Genomic DNA, 25001 nt, shown 5'->3' on the forward strand with positions numbered 1-25001 from the left:
TTAAAAATGAATTTTTGCTAACAAATCTACAATGCTATATGTAGTTCTGTTCTCCTCATTTGCCAGTGAAAATTTCCTTTTGAGGCCTATTTAAAAGTAGATGGAAAGAGGGTCAAATATAATCTAATCTTGATAAATGTCACCAAAAAAAATAGGAAACATGTAATTATAAATGAAATACATACATTTCATGCTGTACTTTGAAAGTCTTGTTGTCTCAGGATCAGTGATGTGAAAGTCACTGGAAAATGTGTTGGGGAGTGATTCTTATACTGATAGAAGTGTATGAAAACCCACTAATCTTTCATAATAGTGGCATAAGGGGGGAATAATTGACTGTGTCTTGTCATATGGGAATACCTTATAATCTAACCAGAAATCAAACATAATCATATTAATCTATAGGAGATGTTTATAAGCTGTCAGGAATTAAGTCAGAGGAGAATAATACTACTTCATAAATCAGTAAATGAGATCAGTTAAATAAAGTGCTGAGATTTTCTTAAGGGCACATGGACTGTACTGTGCTCTTTCTTGGCTTGCACCTTCTCTTTTTTTAATCCTCCTTTTAGGATTTTTCTTCTGCTGGTTGAATGTTTAGAAGGAGGAATATATAAAGTGTAGAATTTATGAGAGCTTCTGACATTTATCGTATTTTTGATTAACACTTTTATTAGTCTTGTCAGAAAAATAATTCATTATTTCAGCTTTTCTTTGTAGTTCTCTAAAAAGCTGCCATGATCATCAAATAGATCAGGGCATGCAATAAAAGCCATACTGCCAGTAGTAGAACATACTGTCATATAACCATTAAGACTGTTCTAAGAGCCAAAATGTTGGAACTGAAAGTATTTTTAATGACTTCAAATTGCTTGAAGTGCTTTCTCAGAGCTGAAGGGTGCTGATTTATTTATCTAGTGTACTTACCTAAATTAATTTGGAGAGAACAACTTCGGTTTTAATCCTCTTACAAGTGTAATTTATGGTAATATTTTTCTGTGGCATATTATATAATGTCTGAAGGAAAGAGTTAAATAGGACTGGGCTGAGCATTGTCATTAAATAAGAAAATGTGAACACACTGTCAAAAAAAGCATTAAGCAGTGCATCTTACCTGGATTACAGTAATAATCTTCAGAAGTGACCTTGCAGGAAATGCAAATGTCAGTGCTATCTTCTCTCAATCTACTTTTAATTAGTGTTTTAGCACAGCAAGCCAGTAACTCAAGTACACAAGCAGCTGTTTCAAGTAATTGTGTATCATATCCAGGTGAATTAATTTATTGTTACAACTTCCTTTTTCTTTAGCACACCTACTGAGAGGAAGATTTTCTGATTTTGGAAAGAGATCTCTTTTCATTTCTCCACTTTCTGTTCTAACACGTCCCAGGCCAATGAAACCTTCCAGTTCTTATGTCACTCACAACTGAAGGTTATTATGGCAGGCTGTGCCTGATTTATTTCCCTACTTAAATGTGTCAGCATTATGCAATCTCTGCCAAAACAGCAGGACCTGAGAACCTGATTCTGACTGCAGAAACCCGAGCAATGCCATGGAACTCTGGAGGCACGTGGAGCTTTTTCCTTTCTGTGAGCAAGTTGTGACAGGAGTTACTTTGGCCTCCTGCTTTTCTTTATTGGTAAAGTTGAGGGTTTTTTAGATCAAGGAGGATAAAGGGCTGATATATTAAAAAGCCTCTCTCTAGCAGGGAAGTAGTGGTCATTTTTCCTGCAACAGACCTAGTCTTCCAGAGAAAACTGAGACAAGATGCTTAAGAGGTTGGAGATATATATCCTGCTTACATAAAATTTAGCTTGCCAGCCTGTTAATCACATACTCTGTAGGAATAGAAAGATTTCCCAGAAAAGCCATATATTTTATTAAACTAACTAATGTATTTCTGAAATAAAACACCAGGCCAGCTTTCAGGGAAAAAAGACCTCTCAAAGTCTGAAAAAAGAAATTACAGTTTCCTGGTTAAATGCAAGTTGTAAACAAGTTTGATTAGTATAACATAAATGGTTAGTTTTGGTGAAACTGGCTCCTATGAGCAGAAATGCAGACTAGGTAAGGAATGAGCAGTTTGATGTTCTTGGCTGGTTAGCAGCACCACTGCCTCTCAATATTTTCAGTCCCCTGCATCAGGCTCTATCATTTACACCTTTTACCTCTGCACTTTTACTGGTGCCCCCCAACTGCTTGAAGAATGACTCTGGGAAATGAATTGAGGAAGTATTGTACTCTAAAAAATACATCCATTTGCTTTTTTCTTTTCTTTTTCTGGGTTATTTTTGAGGTCAATCATTGCAGCAGTGCAGCTTTCAGGGTGAATGGCTGTGCTGGGAAATCTAGCAGGGCTGTGTGCTGTGATACAGAGATGACAAAGGAAGAACCAATCCCCAGCCCTAGAGGTGACTAGTCAGTGCACAGGGAGTTTTAAAGGAGGTGCTGTGCTCTAAAGCTGATATCTTAACACCATCTTTCCTTCCATATGAAATAATTTCGGTGATTTTTACACTAAAGTACCACCAGCAGAAATGGGGTGCCATAGCACATGCTGCAGAGAGGAATAGATCCTTTAGCCTCCAATCTAGAATTCAACACTGTCATTAAAATAGATTTTCAAAAGTATCCAAGGCCCTTAGGGCCTGAATATGTTTGGCAGGGAAGAAGGGAACTGGAACTCAGGTGCAATAGAGCAAAAGTGTCTGTTGGAAAAAATTGAATTAATTTGAGTTAATGGCCTTTCTCCCATACTATTTGAAGTATTCAGTGTATCTGCAGCTCAGTATAAGAGCTTTTTCATTGAAGACAATAAGCTAAAAGGCACTATAAATTATGAGAAGTTTTACTGATGCACAACATGATTGTTTGTATCCACTTGAGGGGAAGAAAAGAAAAGGAAGGTAATTGTCCTAATACATGGAAAGCAACAGCAAATCTGGAAAGCAGTCCTTCAGCACTCAGCCCTTTTTATAGTAACTCATATTATGTGTAGGCAATATGATGGAATAGATGTTAAACCTCTACAAGAAAACTTGTTCTTAAGAAAATTCTATTTGTTGCTTTGGGTTTCTAGTCAGTGATTTAGAGGTTGTTGTTTTTTTTTTCTGATTTAAGGTCGTAGTTAACAAAACTTGAATGGTGGCTAGCCCAAACCTTTGTTCTTTGTTGTGATCACTATGAGTGATCTTTAATTCCCCCTTTTCTTCCTTGTTTCTGTGAACTCTGCTCTGGTGGCTGCCTGGAAGGGTGGCAGTCCCTAGGCTGAGTTTCCACACGATTTCAGCACAGACCCTTTGCTGTTGCAGGAATCAGCAGATGGAGGTGCCAACAGCCAGGGTTGGGGACAGGCTTCAGTTTCCTTGGGACAAAAAGCCCCCAAGCCCCTGGAGCTGAAGAACAGGAGCACAAGCTGGCAGCTCTTTCTGGGCAGGAGAAATGCTCAGACGCCAGCGCTGCTTCAGTGGCAAGTGCAGGGGGTTTGTCTCACACCTGCCTCACTGTCCCTTGCCAGTAATTTTGCTCCTCAGAGGAAATGAGGAGCAAAATGCTCCTCGGAGAAAATGAGGAGTGCTTTCTCTGCAGCACCTCAGCTTTCCCCTTCCCAGGGTGTGAGATGTGACACTGAGGGCACAGTTCAGCCTCTGAAGGCAGAGCACAGCAAACATTTCTTGCTGTGTAATTTTGAACAGCCACAGCAAACTCCTCTCATGACACAAGTGTCTTGTTTGGAGTATAAAAGCAGGTATGAGAGCAAAGCAACCTAAATATTTACTGTTTAATCAAAGGGAATGCTATCTGTAATAAACAATTTAATCTATCATAAAATTCTATCTTTTATGGCATTTCTTTTACCTTGGCATTGCTTTTCAGTTAGAGGCTCCCATAGATTAATTTGCCTGAGGGAAGAAGGGACTCAATTCCTTCAAAGGATACAAACTGATATGTTTGCAAGTATTCTCTGTAATGTACATATTCATAGATGAAATTCATCTATATTTCTTAACTTTGTCCTGCATTTATAGCAATACTTGTTCCCAACTTTTAACGTTGCCATAAGCTTTTTATATATTTAATTCCATTCAGAATTTAAAAAATATTTGACACAGCTGTTGAACCCATTATTGTCCTCATTTCCAAAAAAATCACTTTAATAATAGCCTGCTCACTTTTAAGAAAAGGCCCACTTTAAAGGAATAGGCTTGTTATAACCTAGGTTTATGTGCATTTTTCCCAGCATGCTACCTACTGACTTAACATTCAATACCAACTGCAACTATAATTATCCTGTAAGATCTTCAGATACCAGGAACACTTAAAAGTTTCTCACATTAGTGAATTTTGAGCTTTACTAATTACTGTACATTGTCAACAAAATCAGTAGTGCACCTTCTTGTTTTATTAATTGCAGGGAAATAATTTGCAATAGGGGTAAAGGAGAATAAAAGAGAATTACCAAGCTAGTGGCTCTTGCGCAACAGTAACATTACTTTGGTATGTTTTGGAGTTCACTCCTTCAAAAGAAATGGTCAAGAGCTGTTTTGGGTACAACAGTAACATAACTTTGGTATGTTTTGAAGGAGTTCACTCCTTCAAAAGAAATGGTCAAGAGCTGTTTTGGGTTTTTTTTGGTTTTTTTTGTTTTTTTAATTCTGAGATTTTGTGAAAAATTTCTTAAAGGAAAGATATGTCTTAACGCATAAATTTTGTAGAATGATTGACGAAGTTGAAACTTCATTTCAAAAATCACTAGGGTTTGTTTAACTCTGTATTTTTAGTATCCAGAGTTACTGAACCAGACTTTACTTAATTAATAACTATAGGATGTGAGGCAGTTCCAGTGCTGCTTTTTCTATTAACTTGCAATTTCCTCTAGGAAATGAATAAACTGGGGGTTGTGGGGGAGGGGGCAGGCATGGCTGCTGAGAATAAATGTGGCACCACCGTGCATTGCCAAATTCATTTGAACGAGTTAAAACCCAGGGTTATAAATTGAGTAAGTTCAATTCTGTAGCTCATGGAACACATTTTGTAGGAAGAACAAAAGCAGAATTTCCAAGATGAATAAGGATTGAGATTAGAAAAGCCAAGAGATCATTTGTAAATGCTCATTAAAAGAGTACTCCCATATTAAAATTCACTTGGTAGTTTATCACTTTCAAAGCCACATGTACATACAATTTTGAGACATGTTTCAAATATAATTTACTTTTTTCCAATGTAAGTCCTATTGTTTTTATTGAATTTGTATTTTGTCACTGAAAGCAGCATCTGGAATGCTCCAGCTGATAACAACTTTGTAAGGCTTGGGCTAGACAAGAGTTACCTTTGTTTGGAACTGAAAATCTACCAGGGAAGTGTAAAACTGCTGAAGCCTGTGGCTATTTCCTGAAAGTTGTGTTAGATCTGGAAGGACTGACCCTTTCCAAACATTTTCCACATGGCTGAAGAAGGACAGTACTAATAATTGGTGGTGTTTAATGAATAACTTAGTTATAGTTTTATCCATTAAATTCAGGATACTGATTTTTTATTCTGTGTTTTAAATGCTCTGATTTCAGTAGGCTATAACTTATTTATAGGGAGGTTTTGTAGTTAAGTTGTTCAATTGATTGTATGGACTCTTAATTGAAATATCTTGTTTTCAATTGTTATCCATTAAGAAAATCACTGAACCAGCAACGTTATGTATTTAAACACCTCAAACACTGTAAAATTTTCTGGTGTTTTCCAATTAAATATTTCAGGGCATACATATCTTCCTAATGTTGGTAATTTTCAGTATATTTGAATAGAAAAGAACCATACTTTTGTTCCTGTATAAACACCTATTGAATGTGTACAGTGAGTTTTCCACAAGTACTACGTATTGTCTGTATTTATAGTGCACGTTCAGTAAATATGATTGTTGAAACCAAAGGAATTAGGCAGCTATCAGAAATAAGACTTTATACTAATCTCATGTTTGCTGCAGTAGTTAATTGAATGCTAGTGCAGTTCTGTTCTGAAAACTTCTACCTACAAAATAAGAGTTTTTATTATATACATGTAAACACAGGGCAATAAGAACCTTCCATGGTATAAACCACATGTCAGTCTCAGTTTAGTTTCTCATTTAACTTGTGCTCTTTGAGGAATTATCCCTGCTCCCCATTTTTTGTTATTAGACACTTATGGCCAGTGCCTGGGTTTGTAACATCATAGTTTCATCAGTATGTGGTACCACTTTAACACATTTATCTTTTGTGTAATTTAAGCTATGTATAAGTATCTAGTCATGCACCTGAAATCATTCCTTGTTCTTGATTAACATGTGCTCGTGAGTTCATCTGAGTGTGTCTTGTTATTAAGCTTCTTTATTAAACTCACCTTTTAATTTCCTGAGTTAATTAAAGATTTCTGTTATTTTTACAGTCTCCCTGGTTGTATGATGGCAAGTGTAGTATGTTTTACTCATTTGGTTTCTTGTAATTTATCATGCTGTCAACGGAGCTGTTGAACTTTTACTTTGTGTTTAGGTATTAGTAATGAGTGAATGAAACAAATGATGTTATAATAGCTAACATGTATTTGTAAATGATAATAAAGTGCTATCTTTATTTCAAGCTGACATAGACATTGAAAGAAAAGTGACATTCCATCATTTTGCTCTTTGTCAAGAATATGGTATAATAGTGTTGGTTTAAATTTAATTTTCCTTAGTTCTAAAGACCTAACTTCATTTTTTTTTTACATCTGTTCTTCTTGGCATAGGTAATTACATCTATTTTCTTTTTCATCATATTCCTGTGTTCTGCTTTTCTTATGGACTAGTGGAAGAACACCCCTTATTCCCACATTTTTGAGCTGTGTGATGCAGCTTCTAAAAATTTTGGATATTTCGAATTTTTAGAGAAATCGTTGTAACCAAATACAGAGAAAAAAACATATAATATGTTAGCCTTAATTCTTCAAAATAAAAAAAAATATTTAAGCATGTAAAAAATCTTTCCCTAATAATTATGTGCTGCAGAGATGTTGATGGTGAAGGCATTGGATGCCTGTGTGCACTGTAAATTATAGAACCTTTGTACCAAAACCCAAGGTACTAAAAATGCATGCTGAAATCCCTCTTATTTGTCAAATGCAACCCAGACAGGAAAAATGTGAATTTTTGATGCAAATTATAAAATCTGAGAATTTTACCATTTTCTGGTTTTCAGCATAATCTTGTGCCATGTGCTCTGGGATGACCCTGCTTGAGCAGGACCTCACTGTGGTCCCTTCCAACCTGGCCCAATCTGTGATTATGCAGTTGAATTAACAGAAAGTGGCTTTATATTCAAAGATTTAAAAAAGAACACACAAACTTTTCTGAGGGGAAGATTTTCATGTTTCTAAATTACTTCTTAAATGTATAATGCATTTAGAGTGGGTAATTTTGTGATGTCAGTTCTATGCCTTCTTCAGCAGGACTCGCATAATCTGTGACATTCAGGAATAATGTGGCCTTCCTAAAGTGATATTCATTGAATGTTTTCATCTTTTCTATCTGTGTGAGCAGGAGTTTGGGAGGACTTGCATTACTCACAAATGAGCAATATATGAGTTATAGATCACACCAAACAATCATCAATAAGAGCACGTTGCCATATATTTTGCATATAGTATGTGTTTAACAGCAGAAAAAAAGGAAATTAGAGATTGTGGTATGGGTTTACTTCTTGTATTCTTAGGTTATAAAGCTAATACCTACATTTGTTTCAGCCTAAATATAAAGACCCAAAGCAAGTGTTCTGTATCTTAGTGGAATGCTGTGAATTTCCCAAGATAATTTATCCAACCTTTTAATTTCCAGCTCCTAGGACCATTAGGAAGGAGGCCCAAAAGTGCTCACTGGTGCTAAGTGAAATAACAAGTGTATATACCATGAGCTTTTAGATAGGCTCCAGATCTTTAAAACTGAGATGTGTCTTGACATTTAGAGCTGGGAAAAAAACTGTTACAAAACATATTTAGATATTAAAATTAGTCTATGTCTCCCAAAGAGGAGGTGTTTTTTGTCCTGCAAGTGTGGAACAGGTGAACAGAGGTGCAATGGATTATATCTGGCACAACAGCTGTGATGATGGTCTGTGTGGGATACAGGGGAGTGTTAATTTAATCATCTGCATGCACATGGTAATGGGAAAGAAAGACATGATAGATGCAATATTGAAGAGCTCTGGTAACATGTTTTTAGATGATTTGATGAGTTTACTTTCAGAAGAATCTGGAAAATTGCAAAGACAAGATGTCTCGTGTTACACAATCTGTTGCTATCAATGTGAAATGGATGTGCTATAACAAATCTGGATCTTGAGGGAGATCACTGAGAGAAACAGAACTGCAGAAAAAGGTTAGATCCCTGATTTGTGCCTCTGCTTTCTCCCTTCATAAATTTTTGTTTTCAACCTTTGGTGATTAGCAAGTTCATTTTATGTCTTTATTTTCTTTTCAACTCCTAATGATCCTTCTGAGCTCCTAAACACTACATAATAGGGACCTAATTACATACAAGTGCTGTTCAGAAAACAGCTCTATCAATTGGAGAATTAAAGATAAAATAAAGTTCTTTGAACATGAGAGTCACAATGATCCCTTGCTGAAATGTTGGTGGAAAGCACAAAACAGTACCACTGAAATATTAGTACTAAATCAAAATGAGTGTCTGCCTCTAAAGTCATGTGTGCCAAGTGATGTGGATTCTGTCATGCTTCCTGCTCTCAGAACATGCTGTGGAAAAGCAGAGACTTCCCTGTGTTTTGTGCAGATGGTTCAGTATTTGTGGTCATCACACAAAAATCTTTTTAGGTGTGGATTAGCAGCAATGTAGGTAATACCCGTAATTTATAGTAAGGTACTGGAGAGAAGAGGGAAGGATGAGAAATAGATATGATGGCAGGACTGGAAGTGCCTCAGAGTAGCTGTAATCCCTTCCATGTGATTGAGTGGCACCCTTGATGTGCTTCTGTGTGGTAAAAATGAATAATGCCTCCTGACACACGTCTGTGAGTTATCTGCTTGTAAGAACAGAGGAGATGGTTTCCTTTTGTACTAGAAATTGCTCCTAAGCATGGACAATAACAGTGTCTGTCTCTGTCACAGCTGTGAGCAGCCCATAAGAAAAGAGCTACAGGGTGTGCATCAAGTCTTTGTGAGCAGATGTGGTCCTTAGGAGCATGCTGGGAATGGGATAGATATAAATATAGAGTGCTTTAGGTGTATAATACCAAATATGTTATAAGAAAAAAGGACACTCTTATTCCACATGAAGTATCCATGTGCTCCCTAGGAGGTTGTGAGAGACCAGATTTATTAGGGTGCTTAGTTAGCCTTCCTGAAGCTGGTGAGAAGCTCCTGTGATCACTGCAGAGTGTGCCAAGTGCTACAGTGTAAAGTCAGGGAGATGTGAGCTTTGAAAACACTCTTAAAGGAGACCAATATTGATTAAAAAATAAAAAATATGAAAGAATTTTCTATTGACAATTGGTGTTCTGGAAGACCAGGATCTTGGGAAATGCATAGAATAATGTGCCTTTCTTTCTGGAGGGGGAAAAAAAAACAACCCTATTTTTTATCTGAAGAAGTAATTTTATTTTTAAAGACTGGCTCTCCTGACTTTCATCATAGGAAATGTACAGTCTTCTCTGTCCTGGCTTCTTACAGCTCTGGAATACACAACTCTTAGTGCTGCTAAAACACCTGACACCTCCTGGGAGCAACAGACACCTGCAATTTTTAAAGCTTTCTCATAATAACAATGACTCAATTAGAGAGAATCCAGTGATCTGCAATCTAGACTGTGAGTCACTTGTCTTTTTCCAATTACTTTCTGTATACTGAGAGGAGTCAAATATTTACAGCAGAGCTGAGAGGTAGCAGGAGGCCCTCACCAGCTTTTGCTACCTCACAAGAAATGCCTGAGCCCTGTTATTGAGCAAGGGTTTGTTTACAGATGGTTAATTAGGGACCTAACTGAATCTTTTAGAAGGACAGATGCAAGTTGATTAACATCTATATAATCTACATGAGTAGCCTTTAATAAGAAGGCTCTTGCAAGAAAAAATAAAGTGATATATCCAATTAAAATCTTCAGCTTGCTCAGCAGTTCACAGAAAATTAGGAAACTCTAATGAACAAAACCAGGCAAGCTGGAGAAAAATTATAACTGTACAAAGAGGCCTTTCATGTGAACATTAAAAAAATGTTTTAAATATATAAAGAGAATATAAAAATAAACCTCAGTATTAGAAAGATTGAATGGGTGAAATGTTAATGGTCCAAATTAAGTCTGTCATTATCTGTATGTTCAGATACTTCTCATCACTAAAGATTGCCCAAAGATAATTTTTTCTCAAATGTAGAAAAATATTAATCTATGTTTTAAATTACATTACTTATGGTAAATTCATAGATGTTTGAATAAGGACAAAACCAATTGGAATGTGAAGGGCAAAGATTGCTTGAGCAAAGACTGTTAGCTGATAAACAGACCAAAAAAGATAGTGTTTGGAATTGCAAATTTCTACACTAGGTGATTCTGCAAAAACAAGGACTTTACAACAATCAGAACTGGAAGTCATCCAGAAATGTCACAGCAGAAAATCAGGGACAAGGAAACTGGAGGGAGTAGAAACCATTCTGGCAATTTATTGTCAAAGAGGACTAAAAGACATCTATTAAATTCTTAAATATATTGATGGTTCTAGAACCTTTTAGTGCAACTCATTTCAATAGACATTTGGGGAATTATGAGAAATTGCTCTGTCTGGGACTGAGGAGGTTTTCAAGAAGATTTTTCATTCAAGGTCTTTGACGTAGCTTTTATTATGCTTAAATTTTTTCCTCCAACATCATATTCCAGAGATTTCTGATAGCACAGTAAGAAATAATGACAGGTTTTTGTGAAGGTAGCCTACGTGCATGTATGTACATTTCCATGTGCTTGGGCAACATCACCTTAAGTCCATGTGGCCTCAAATTGAGCTTACTCAGGCTGGGAAGTAGGGGGCAGTTGGATTACTTGCATGGCTGTTGTGATCCCTTGAGTGCCCCATCCAGAGGATTTGGCTTTGGCCACGTTAGGCCCAGCCATCCATAATTCCTCCTCCATGGAGAAAGCACACCCTACTTCACAGACACGAAATCTTTGAAGATGTTTTGGGTATCCATAGAGAGCTGCCAGTGAAAAGACAGCTTGTGTGTTCTCACCTTCCTGTAACCACAGCACTCGGCTACAGCACTCCCCTCTCTGGGCATTGGTCCACCAGGACATGTGCCACGACTTTATTGCATTCTCTGTATTCTGTCCCACACAGTCACTTCCAAATTGTAGCTCTATCTTCATAAAACATGCCTGCTTTGTCTGTGACCTTTTTCCAGAGTGTCTTATGCCACACATCTCTCACGCTTAAAATCTTTTATAAATATCTTTAATTTTATTATTATCTTCAGCACACCATTGCAAGAGAACAAATCACTACAACTAAAACTCTTTAGCTGGCTCTTTAGTTGTGCTCTTTTGCTTAATGCTTTCCTGCTCTGGTGTGTTATAATAGATGCCAGTGGCACACAAAGTCCCATACTTCTGTATATTCTTATGGAAATCTAATTGTGCTCTGATTGCATCGCTGTATTTTAAAACAGATTTGTTTTACAATAATGAAAAGCAGGAATCCTTAATGTTACCTGAGTCAAGGCCAAGTTTTAAATTAAATTGTAAGCTCTGGATGGAACTGGTATTAGGGGAAAAATGCAATTGTCACACATCTCAAAGATAACTGAGAAGTTTCTGAAAGATTTGGGTAAAATTGTCCTATTTGAACAGAAAAACAGAATGAAAAGTTAAAGGAGACTATGAGCACATGGCAGTAAGTTGAGGATGAAAATGGCTTTGTAATTTTAATTGTAATAATCAGAAGTTGCGACCACACCTTCTTGAGCATACCTATATTTTGAGATATTAGTATCATTTTATCCTTTATAAGGATTTTTCTGTAAAAAGAGACAGAAAGGCCTCAGACAAAGAATATTCACAGTGTCCACATGATACATTCATTCTGTAATAAAATTCCTTCTCATTTCCTTGCTTGGCCTTAAGTACAGTTTTCCTTTCCCTGTGTTGTAAGAAGCCAGCTGCCACTCCTGAACCTCTGCTTGCAGTTTGCCCTGTTCCCCATCTCTGGGAGCTGGATTGTAGCAAGGAGAGAGGTGGTTAAAATACCAAGCCAGGTGTGGGACTCTTCCCACTGGCACAGGCCATGGTGCTTCCAGGCCACCCAGCAATGACATCTGTGTCCTCTCCCTGGGGATGCACTGGGAGCCGGGGGTCCTGCAGTGCTGAAGCCCCACTGTCCTCACTGGAACTGGCATCCAGACTTTCACTCCTCCAGTAGATTGACAAAGAGAGCAGCAGGTCTGGGACTCGTGGTTATGACATGACAGGCCACTGAGAGATGCCTTCTGGCTGACTCATGGGCCTCACAAAGTCTACCAAGAATGAAGAATGGTTTAATTGCTAAAGAGGCTGGGGCTGGCATTTAGTAACCACTGCTGGTTTTGTGCTGCTGATCTAACCACAGGAATTAGCAGTGGGTTCCTGTTTTTCACTGTTGCTGAACAGGGAAACACTGATTTGAGTGGCTGCCCACAGGAGGGGGGAAATGAAAGAGACAGGAGTTTAGTGCTGAATGGGTACAGTGTGTGTCATTTTATGGATGGCTGGTACTGTCATACAGTCTCTTCTTAGACCTACAGAAACCCTGTCTTGTGGTTACTACTGAAAGCAAATAACCAGAAAGAAAATGTGCACAGTTGAAAAGTTACCGTGGGATGCAGCCTTAATGCAGAGCGCTGTAGTTACAGCCCAGGGTAATAAAGAAGGGTTTGTTTGGAATATTTTACAAAGCTTGGTTTCCATAGTAACAATCATCATGAAAACTTTCAGCTTCAGAAATAACATCTGCTTGGTGACTGATCTCAAATCTCAACCCTTGCTGAAGTAAATAAGTTCCTGATCCTTCTGCTTATTGTTAGCCAGTGGCATTTGATACAGCGGATTTATTTTCATAGGACTGGGAAAGGTGTTGGGAAGGGGGAAGAGGAATCAGAAAATAATGGTAAAATGTGTTATCTGCCTCTTTATCCTTTAGTCACTACTAAAATAAATCAGAGTTTACATAGAGACCCAAAGTAAACGTGTTATACTGTTCTGTTGACTGATATACAGGACAAACATTTCTCTGCTTTAGTCTTGTCAATGATTTAAGGTTTATGCATAAACTTAGGGGAAGAGAAATCATTTGGTTAGATATGAAAAATGTATGGGCAGAGTACAAATCTTAACAGAATGCAGGGCTCTAAGGGAAACTTCAATGAAAAATTCACAAATTTGTGAATTTTCAAGGAAACTTTCAAAAAGGTGATCAGTCTGCTGTGAAAATGGTATTTCTTTTGAAGATAAGATGCTAAAATTTTGCAATGTCGAATTTAAACTGAGAACAGTTTCTGAAGAAAAATAAATACTTTCCTGCAATAAGGATTGGGACTATAGAATTTAATGTGAATCATGATTTTTGGTAGTGGTGACTGAGTACTGCCTTAATGAAAAGAATAATAAATATATGACATAAGTGGAAGTTCTGCTGTGCCATAGGAAATATGACTGGAGCAGGAGGGTGAGTTGAGCTGGGCTGTATTTCCATAGCTCTCATTTTCAGTTAGCAATGCCCAAGAGTGTAAGCAAGCTTGGAATATGGTAACAAAAAAACCCCAAACAAGCAACAACAAAATAAAAAAATAAAAAAACCCAAAAAACCAAACCAACCAACAAAACAAAACCAAAACAACCCCTACAAAAGCCCCCCAAAAAGACCCACTTACTTCCCATGTAAGTGGGATTCAGCAAATACTTTATACTGTAGATATGTCAAAAAAAAAAACCCAAAAAACCAAACCAACCAACAAAACAACCCCTACAAAAGCCCCCCAAAAAGACCCACTTACTTCCCATGTAAGTGGGATTCAGCAAATACTTTATACTGTAGATATGTACTGAATTAGTAAAAATTATACAGGTTTTGTAATATTTTAAAGGAGTAATTTTTTCTTTTTTTTAATAGTAAAAAAATCTGTCTCTTAAAAAAAAATATTCCATCAGATATGTTGAGCTAAAGTGAGTAACAAGAATAAGTAGTTTCATTCATGCAAGTAATCATGTTTGCTTTAGCGCAAAGTTTCTCCAAGCACTAATTCTCATGTGTCTAATTATTTGTCAGATTAGATCCTGTAGCTTCCATTTTTTGGTGTACTTTTAGTGATATTCTGAGTATGAGCACAGTGAGTACTAACAATCTTGATGGGGAGTATCTTAGAAAGCAACATTAAGTGATAATACTTGAGCTTGAGTTTATTTACAGGATTTTTCAAGGACAGTATTAATAAATGAATAACATAGTGTCAGATTTGCAGCTGGTGTAAATCAAAATAGTTCTGCTGGTACTCGTGCTGTGCTGATTTAAGCAGCTGATATTTAGGATTTGAATTAATTCATAAGATTAGAATGAAAAACTACTCAATTATGTTTTCAAATTGGTGAATGGTCAGAGCAGGTGATGGAGGTCCTCAAGAGAGGAAAGTGAGACACATCTTGCAACACCTTAGACAAGGTCTGGTTTGAGCTTTCACACTCCTGCCAACCTTCCCTCTCCCTTTTCCCCTGCTGGCAGCAGCCACTGCCAAAGCAGTTTAACACATGCTGCTGCTACCACCATATCACACAGCAAAATCAGGCTCCCTTTTGCTGCCTTCTCATTCCCTTTCCTTGGATAACAGAAATCTTTTATTTCTCATTGCTCTTCCAGCTGCTGGAGCAGCTACAATTGGATCCACAATGTCCACGTGCAGTCACTGGGATTTAAACTTCTACAGACTTCCAAATCTTAAACAGGGATCATTTGTTTCAGAATGGTTTTGGCTCTGGTGTACACACTTTACAGCTGTCCTTGGGCCATGGCAAGGACACTGAAAATAAAAGCTGTGTCATGTTTTCAGACGTTTGTTCGTGTTCTCCCTACATTCTCTCGTCTGTGATCTGTGTAAGTTAAGTCATGATAGAAAGTAATTTGTTATTCTGGTGCCATTAAGATTTTTTTCTGGCATTAAGAACATTGCCAGGTTTGCACTTTAATCCCTTCTGCTGACAGCTAGTTTTCACAATGTCTTGATTTAGTTCTCTTTTTTATTATTACAATTCCAGGTAGAAATGTTTTAATTTATCATTCACTAGGCATCCTGCATGTGGCCAGGAGGTTAAAAAAGAACTTGAAAAGGCATTGCTGAGGAGAAGTTCACTAACACTGTATTTTGGATGACATACAGGGTACTATATTTTCTTTCCAATTTTGCAAGAAATGCAAAATACAGCATAATCCTTTTAGGACATTTGCCTTGCCTAACCCTCACGTCTGGCATTGATCTCCTAAATGATGATCAAACCTTATCTTTTATGACTCTGGGGTGATGCAGAGCTGCAGGAATAAGATCTGTGCAGTCACAAAAGGTAACTGTTGGCCAGAGCTTCTGCCTTCTGTCTGAGTTTCATCACAATGACAGATTGAAACTTTATGAACCCCCCCTGAGCAAAGGGCTGCCCTTCTGGGCTCCTCATGGACATTTCAAAAGCCTGCAGCTGGTTCAGTTTGCTTGTTCCCAGTGAAAGAAACCTGTACTGTGCTCACACCTAGCCCTGCCTATTACCACAGCCACGCTGTCAGCCTGCAAGTGAGGCAGAGTTTAAATTGTGCCTTGTACTTTATCTTTCCGAACCCTGGAAAGTTAGCAGTGGCTCTGGGGGGACCGTGTCCTCTTCTACAGGCAGTGTAGGGTAAGATTAACCCATTGTGACACATGGGAGTGACTCTCTGCTCTGAAGTGATCAGCCCAAGCTCAAACAGTGATGGACTGTCAGTTATTCGTCCCCAGGGAAATGAGTTTTCATAGATAAGTCTTTAAGGCTGAATTGTAAAGGAATAATAGAATTCTCCACTTCTCATTTCTAATCCTTGGAGATCCAGCAGATATGCCCATCTGGGAAACAAATGCCCATTAGCATCACTTCACTGCACAGCACCACTTTGACTTACAGGATGGCAGTCAGAAGAATTTACAGGAAGGTACCTGGGGATACATGATTCCTGGTATATGCCACAGACACAGAGTCTCAGGTGCTTTTCCCAACAGGATCTACCTGGATGCTGCCAAGATAAATTTCTTTTCACAAACTGGACGCTGTCACTGCCAGCCTTTAATCAGACTCATAGGCTTAATAGGGGAATATTCTGGAAGCTCTAGGGGATATCTCTGGCAGTAATCCAGTCCAACTACTGCACACACCATCCGCTCTAAGTTATGTTCAATATTTTCCATATTAACCTGGAATTACCCTCATTAATGGGCAAGATGTAATAGTAAAGTAAAACCAAGTTTATTTAACAGTAGGAAGACACAGGGAGCTGCATACATGGGCACACACATAATGAAATGCAATCAATGTTCCTTGCAGCCACCTGATGTTTTAACTTGTCATGTTTAAAAATGTATTGTGCTTTGTTCAGCCTCTCTTGACAATCAAGAAAATTCCAGGGTGGTGCACACTGATATCACAGTTCAGGAAAAGCAACCTCTAGGCCGTAGGACAAAAACTGAATAGCAAACCTGGTAAGGAGCTCTTTCTGGAAACCCCATTGAAAACAAATGCATCTTGCAGGTGTTTCTCATAGCTTGGTCTTAGTAAATCAGTTTTTATCAGAATGTCAATTCATAATTCTCTTGCTAATGAAATGCCACATGACATAATATTAGGTTTTGAAATGAAGTCCTTTACTAGATTGACTGAGAGTAACTTTGCTGTAAATAAACATAGTTTTTATATTACAAATATTACTCTTCTGAGCATAAAAACTTTAAGTCTAATATATAAATTTCAGATCAGTACAGAACTAACAACCATATTCTACTCAGGAAAGACTGCATGAAAGAATGCAGTCTATCATTGTTAGAGCTGAGATAGAGAAGCAAGACAATAAATCGAAGGATAACAATGCAGTTTGTGCACTGGGGCCATAATAACAGCTTGGTAATCATAATGTATTCTATTTATTGTTCATTTCCACTGCTTTTCTTATGGAAAATAATGTTCCAGTATAGTCTGAGATTTCCATTTCCATTTTGAAGCAAGGAAATTAATGATTTGTGTTCTGCAAAAACAGTGGGGCAGAATTACAATGGAAAGATAATTTGCTGTTAAAAAAGTAATGAGAAATGTTAGTGTGATTTTGGTTGGGTTGTATTTAGTTATCAATAAAGATTTATTAGACATGCTAGAAGTTTTCAGGTAAAACTTGTTCATTCTGAAGGGCCAGTAGGGTTGGTAGAGTCCTCCCAGTGAATTGGTGAAGCTGGATGACTCAGTCACTCGGTCACAGAAGCAAGGTGGTTGCCTCAAGTCTCTTCCAGTTTAGGTAGAAGAATTATGAGATACAGCAAAAAGTTCACCAGCTTTTGCTGCTGTTGGTAATGTGGTTATGTACCTCCAATAGGTTAGTGAGACCTCATTAGCCAAAACTAGAAATCACTTAGAAAACCTCAGGCACAAGAAGGTGCAGTGCAGAAACTCAAAGTGCTGAGGACACTTGGGCTCTGGGCCATTCTTGCAGGTTGAAATGAGGTGAAGCTTTGCACTCACTAATTGCAAGAGAGGAACTTTATGTGATGTATTAAATGAAAGTCTTCAGTAAATGCTCAGGATTTCTGTAAAACCCTGGAGTCTTATGAAGAACTGGTGTTTCCTCTACCAGCCACAAGCAATGTTCAGTACCCCAGTCCTGTTTATTTATTTATTCTGTCTCTGTATTTCCTGAAGTATATTTCTCCCTTACACAAATGATGTTTTGTGAAAGCTTTTTTTTTTTTTTCGGTTGCGCTATCATTAAAGCTCATTACTCATTGAATAAATCTGTGGAGAAAATTGTCAAAACTTGTGGGTGGGTGGGAAGCTCATACTCTAAAGTTTGTTAATGAGTATTAGTTCACCCAACACTTGGAATAGTAATGTGGTGTAGAACTGACAGTCTACAGAACCAGCAGTGCTGATGGCAGGCTTTGTTCCTGGCCTTGCTCAGCTCCAGCACTCTGGAAGTGTCAGGTTCTCCTTGGGGCAGCAGCAGGTGCTGTGAAAGTGGTGGGATTTTGCTGGGAGGAGCAGACAGTGCTGCTTCTTTCCTCTGACATTACTGCTGGGTTTGATTCTCTTGGTAAATGACCGTGGAAACAATCAGGTGGAGGCAGGATGGAGGTTGTCTGCCATGGGAGTCTGCCATCTCCTTCTCCTGGAAGGGACAGTTGGAGTTTCTTCAGGAAAATGGCCCAGAAAGCCCCAGCCAAATGACATCAGTGGAATTCTGTGATTTTGAGAGGGCGAATTTTCCTTTTTTTTTTTTTTTCTCAGCATGCTGAGAAGTCTGCCTTTACTGCCCTGAAAATGGTCAGAACAAACACTTCATCTTTAATTATAGGTCAGAGAGTTTCACCTCAAAGCTGCATTTAGTAAAAGCAGAACAGGGTAACCAGGGTTCATCCTCTTACCATAAAAAACAGAGTTAATCTCTGCTTTCAACTCTGTTTTAAAAGAAAGTGGCTGCAACTGCAATGTAAAACCTAATTTGATAGGGATGTTTTGGGAACAGCTATTTTGATTGAGCTCTACATCCAGGGCAGGGGCAGGAATGCCAGAGCAGGCATTGAAGAGACCAAAATGTGCCTGGTAGGTAGACAACTTTCAAATCTTGGGAAAGTTTTGATACTAATAGTAAGACCAACAGATTCTTGAGGCTTTTGAATTTGCAGGTAGGCAACTTAATTTGACCAAAATCCAAATGCATTTTGGAATTTGAGACTTGTGTATCCCAAATAAATCATGTAACTCAGAAAATAACAAAAGAATTTAGAAAAAGCATCAGAAGTTGAGAGCAAATGAATACTTGTAATATAACAGTCTGAATGTTTTGTTTCCTCCTTTTCTGCATCTCTTACCTCTTCAGAGGACACAGTCTTTTTTTTATTTTTATTTTCTTTTTTTTTTTCCTCTCTCAAGTCTTGCACATTAAAAATCCAGAAAAGTGGCTGTTTACATTCTGAGTCTGGTCCTAATCCTCTTGCAACAACAGATTTGATTGTTTATTTGCCAAGGTATCTAGCTTAGTTTGTGTGGAATTCACCAGATTAATGCTGTTTTAATAATATGATTAAAAACTAAGTTTAAATTGGCATAATTAATTAATACAATAAGAAGTATAAGAAGATGGTTTTTAAGAACTGAAGTTTTATTTATAATGAATTCTTGTAAGTACTACCAAGACCATTTTAGTTAGGAAACATTACAGTGATTAATGCATAGCTGTTTGCATTTTAATACTTGATTTATATGTCAGATCTGTATTTGTGCACACTGTCAAACTTTATTCTGTTCTTGTCAAAATACTTATTGCTTCTGACAGGTGTAACATGCTCACATTAATCCTTAATTCCTTGATTCAATTTTCTAATTGCTTTTTTGGCATGAGTTTGCAGCCATTTAGTCTTATGTGAAGTATTTGTCTTATGGTATAATAATGCACTTTTAAAAATTGGATGCATCTAACTTAGACTGCTGAAGAAAATATATGGAGGGATATTACTTGTACTGAAAATCAAAAGTTTTATAGCACTTCTGAGAGGTACCACTTCTTGGAATACAGATAGACCAAAACTCTATACTTTTCATCTTCCCATATTCACAATATTAAATATTTTCATTGGTTCAAATTGGTGCTGAAGTTTAAGTGTATTTTGCCCAATGAGATGCTCAATACTTAGAGCAATCCATGAACATTCCCTTAGTCACTGTTCTCCTGCTCTTCTCACCTCTTCAGGTTCTTCCTCTCTCATATCACTGCTTGCCACTTCTGAAATGGATTAGAATTTGAGATTGGACACTGGACAAGTTCACACAGCACCATTAAAATCCTACTGCTTTCCTGCCCATCCCACCCACCAAAGGGGACAAAATCCACTGCCCAGCTTCTCCTTGCTCTGCACTCCTAAAGCTGATCAGGTCTTTTATTCCCAAATGGACAAATACAATAATGCAAGATTTGCAGGGGTTTTCAATACTTAAATAAACATCCTTCACCTCTTTTGCTGCTTTCTTTTCTAAAGCATGAATATGGCATACACTGCCATATGTTTTTCTGCCAGCAGTGGTAATACCATCATCTGTCCTGTGAGGGAAAAGAAATTATTCGGCCCAAATCTATTTCTTACTGAAACAGATCCAAAAGAATCTTCCCAAAGCTTGGTATTTCCTCATAAACTCACCAGGCAGCTGAACTTTGGCTTTTTAGGACTTTCAGGAAAATACAGGGAGAATATAGAATGTTTTCTCTAATAAAAACCTAGGAACATGTGAAGATGACTCCTGATACTTCCTTTCTGTGAATAAATGCATGAATATACACTTAAATTGTGGATAAAACTTTATATATATTTTTTTATTACCTGATTTAATCTCTACCCTCTCCACTTATTTCTTCTTTCTATAACCTCTGGGTTACTCTTTTTTCACTATCAATATTAATAATATATGCTCTTTGGTCCTTTTATTCCTTCATAGTTCTCTGCCACTTTCTTTTTCCCCTTCCCAGCTGACACACCTCTTTCTGTCATAGTGTGTGTAAAAAAGGGAGTCTAGGAGTAAAAGTTTATCAAAGAAGTGTTTGTTTATTATGTCTTCCACTGATAAAGTTTTATTAATCTGTGATTGTCATTTGAGGTTTTGACAAAAAATGTAAGTCACTTTCTTTACAAGGGGAAAAGAAAAAAAGATAATTCTAGCAAGTAAATCATGGCAGCTTACTGCTTTGGGCAAACAAACTTGTACCTTATCTCTTCCAAAAAACCCGTGGAAAATGCATGATAAATGGCACATTTCAGAGAACATGTTATGTCCCTGTGAAATAACTTTGATTCATGGTTATGTATTTATCTTTAAACAACTGACAAACCTTAGGCTATCTAAATTATTATCATTTGCTCTATGCTACTGTGTTATTTTTGTTAGGGAACCTGAATGATGTGAGGTTAAGATAAGACATCTTGCTTCTGCAGTCATAATTTTTTTATAAAGAAAAAAAAAGCACTAAATTCTTACTGTATTTTATTTTTGGATGAAGTCCTTTGAAAGAGTATTTTTATCAGAAATCATTTCCTCCAATTGTGTTTTGAAGAGCATTAGTATAAACTTCAAACAGAGAAGGATGGGGCCTGTTGATCAAAGGGTTCATATTACACAGCAAAAGAAAATATCATCATGTGGATTTAAAAGAAAGTAATCACCAAATTAAAAGTCATTGCAGTGAATTTGTTCCTTTCAGTTGTGTGTCTGCATAAAGTGTTCTGAATTACATTTTACAATGAAGATTTCATTTTCTTTGTGTTTTCAAATAGTTGTTTGATTTGCCGTTGTGACAAGTCAGGAATATTGACTTAAATGCTCTATTGCTTGCATTAGTAACACCAGCTGGAGCTTTTGGAGTTTTAGTTTTCTGTTTTATCACTTGGTAAAGCTTTTGGTGAATGTAAGTTGTCATTACCTATGGCATGGCATTTTTTAATTAGATGTCATTGTTTACCCAAGTTCTTTAATGCTGTCACTTTAAAAGAATTTACAGAAATGCCTTTTAAATATGACTATGAAATAAAAAAAAAAATGTTTATCTATTTTTCACTGAGCAGTAATAAATGTTGGTGACTTGGAGGTAGAAAATAGAAAATGATTATTGCTTTACATGATGGAAGTGCCTTTGTTTTCCTTATATCAAGTACTTTGTCGTGCATTTAACTTGACTAAACTAGCATTTTTTTCTTAGAATACTGGAATCAGTTGACATTTTTGTATACATTGCATTTTTTATGTAAATATAAAGTTTTCTGGCTTTGAATTTTGAATCAAAATGTCGAACTCATATTTTGCCTTGGAACATGACAGACATTTAGAAAATTTACAAACAGAAAAAGAAAGAAATGCTTATGCTGATTTTGACCTAATGTTTTTAGAAATATCTTTAGTGCTTGACTAAATGTTTAAGCTCTCAGAAGTGAAATGCCTATCTCTGAGTGAACACAAAGCTTAGAAACATGGAAATGTGGATACATTGTAAATTTTCGTCTTAAAAACTTATTATTCTCTGCCTTTGTGGACTGCTTTGCTTTTTTTTCCCAACTCCTACTGTCCTTGGTAAATCAAGAACAATATGGTAGCAACCATCTAGTTGAAAGCTAGCTGCAAATTAAATTATCTATATAATTAATGAGAGTTTGGTAACCGCACAAACCCCCCACCATCAACACCACTGCTATCATAGCTTTATAGAAGATAAAGCAAGGTGATTATCACACAGGCAACATTTTCAGAGAGTTTCTAAGTATATATAAATATAGTAGCACTGCACCTATCTTTTGCATAAGCAATAAGAATCAGGAAGTTCCTGCCTTGAAGAAATCATTTCCTTAGCAAGACAGACAGACAGAAGGCGGAATTCCTGGTCTGGGGCTCTCAGGTGAGGTTGACAATCCTTAGCTATTGGTATATAATGTAGATTTGCACTCATTTTATAGTTTTGGCATTAGGCAGGCTGGGTGATGGATACTGTTGAAGCAGAATTCTTTCACATGGATACTTCTTAACAGAGATGGGGAAGTTGGCTACTCTCAGATAGCAATGTGTATATCAAAAGGTTTTGCTGTTTTCTAAGCTTTAATTGGATATTACTACATTTAGCAAGCTATAAAAGTCAGTAAAATTTTGTTGTCCTTATGATAATTTACTTTTTGTTTGGTTAGACCTGCAGAGTGGGCTGTCAGCGTCCATTTTTAAGTCGGTTAGCATGGTTCGGACAATCTGTTTGAACGCAACGGAAAAAATATCTTCCCACTTTTACACCATGCCTCAAAAACCCCAAAAAGTGCACAAGTAAAAATGGAATGCAAATGTCAAAGGTTAACCTGGGTGTTTTCCCTCTCCAGGGTGCTCCTAAGCCGATCGCCATCGAGCCGTGCTCAGGAAACAGGGCCGCCGTGCTGACGGTGTTTTTGTGCCTGCCCAGGGGAGCGTCAGGAGTTCCACCTCCCGGGCAGTCAGGTAAGGCTGCTGGGCTGCCTCTTGTGTCTGTCTCCTCCTACACTCTCTGCCTGGGCAAAATCACCCTCACAGACCAAAATAATGGCACAGCAGATGGACACGAGGAGCTGCTTGGTCAAGCTGATGTTAAGTTTAGCCCCAACTTCATTTTTCATGGGAATTTGGTGTTGTGTCCAAATAAAAAGCCCAGTGATTAAGCCAGCCACGTTTCATTAGGACTTCCTGAAGCAGTACTTGTGCATGTCAATATGCTCCAACATTGTCTCTCAGGGGAAAAAAAAATTCATATGCAGCCACTTCTACGGTTTCAGTTCAAGCTGCTGTAAATGAGGCTGTACAGGGAATACCAGTGAGTATTTTCACTTCAGGCTAAAATTTAGTGCAGTCTAGTTTACACCGTAAATCCCAACCTTTTGCTGGCTGGGACTCAATTAAAATACTAGTATTTCCCAAAATGCCTGTCAGATAAAACCTGGAATTGTGTGAGTGAATGCTTCTGTAGGGAGGTGTTCACTTTGGAAGTGATCCCAGCTCATTTTAAAGTAGCACTTGCATTATCTGGAAGCACTTCTTGTGGTGACCTACCTTCTCTGCTAGGTCATTGTGCAAAAACATTCTCATAAAATACTTCCCAAACAGGAGGTACCTTCCTGCACCTTTAAAATCCTTTAAAGAGCTGCCTACAAAAGAGCCACGACAAGAAAGTGTGGCCAGTAATGTGACACTGCACACGTGACCAGTTTACTCATCCAGACTTCACTGGAGCTGGGGCCAAGATGAACGCCTTTGTAAGAAATAGTAGACTGCATGGTATGTGCCCAAAATGCTGGAATAAACCAGAAAATATGCTTTCAGGCTAACTTTTATCATTAAGAGCCAAAAAAAGATATCCTTTTAACCTTCAAAAATCCATTTAAGAGATTAAAAAGTATTGAGTAATGATGAGGGCAAACTCAGTTGACTTATGTTGGAAGTAAGCTCGGCTGGGTGTTCTTCTTTTGGCCTGATCACTATCTGTTATTTATTTGGGAGTTTTAGTTCATTTTTTGAGGGTGAGGGGTGTTATATTTTTTTCCCTCTGAGTTCTGAGATGAGGACTTAGTTCTTTAAATGCTGTTTATGGCTTAGAATATAATTTTTGGAAGTGCTATGAAAATAAAAGTGTTACTGATGCTTTGTCAAATCCATTTCCTGGAAGAAATATATAAATGTAAGTGCTCTGAAGAGAGCAATGAGAGAGTAAGGATGTTTCGCTTATTCCCTGTTCATGTTTCAAGGAAATGAAAAAGAAATGAAGGTGTTTATAATCTTGCAACAAGCAAAAACATTATGAAAGGAAATTAAAAGTAATTGTTGAAATTGAAGCTTAAAATGTTTTTGGAGGGACTATTTTTGTTGTTTTCAAATTTACCTATGATGTTCATCTTGACAGTAAAAATGTATTCATTTAGTTTTTTCATAATCAGCTTCTATTTACCATATAAAGGAGTCTTTGAAAAGTAATTGCTGGTCTTTGCTGTGTGTAAATCATGGAAAGTATGGGTATTTAGAAAGAGGACTTGGGTTCAACAACATGTCTGCTGTGTCATTCTGCATGTTTCTCAACCTGTGAAAGAATTCACGTCTTTTTTAAACATGTTTTGTCCTCCTATTATGTTCTGTCTTCTCATTGCTTTACCTTCCACCAGCTTTATAGGCATATATTTGGAATTCTATTCTTCCATTTGTTATTATGGTACCTGT

At 37.3% G+C, this 25001-nt stretch overlaps 1 protein-coding gene across 2 annotated transcripts in view; it reads left to right on the forward strand.

Moving 5' to 3' along the window:
• ATRNL1 (attractin like 1) overlaps positions 1-25001 on the forward strand; it is a 436152-nt gene that overhangs the window by 359269 nt on the left and 51882 nt on the right. For both annotated transcript variants that reach the window (XM_039709188.1, XM_039709189.1), the window contains one exon: positions 23144-23258. In XM_039709188.1, coding sequence (XP_039565122.1) covers positions 23144-23258 — 115 coding nt within the window. The remainder of the gene's footprint in view (positions 1-23143; positions 23259-25001) is intronic.

Source organism: Passer montanus, unplaced genomic scaffold, assembly GCF_014805655.1.
Source record: "Passer montanus isolate IOZ18808 unplaced genomic scaffold, ASM1480565v1 scaffold21, whole genome shotgun sequence".
NCBI classification, from domain to species: Eukaryota; Metazoa; Chordata; class Aves; order Passeriformes; family Passeridae; genus Passer; species Passer montanus.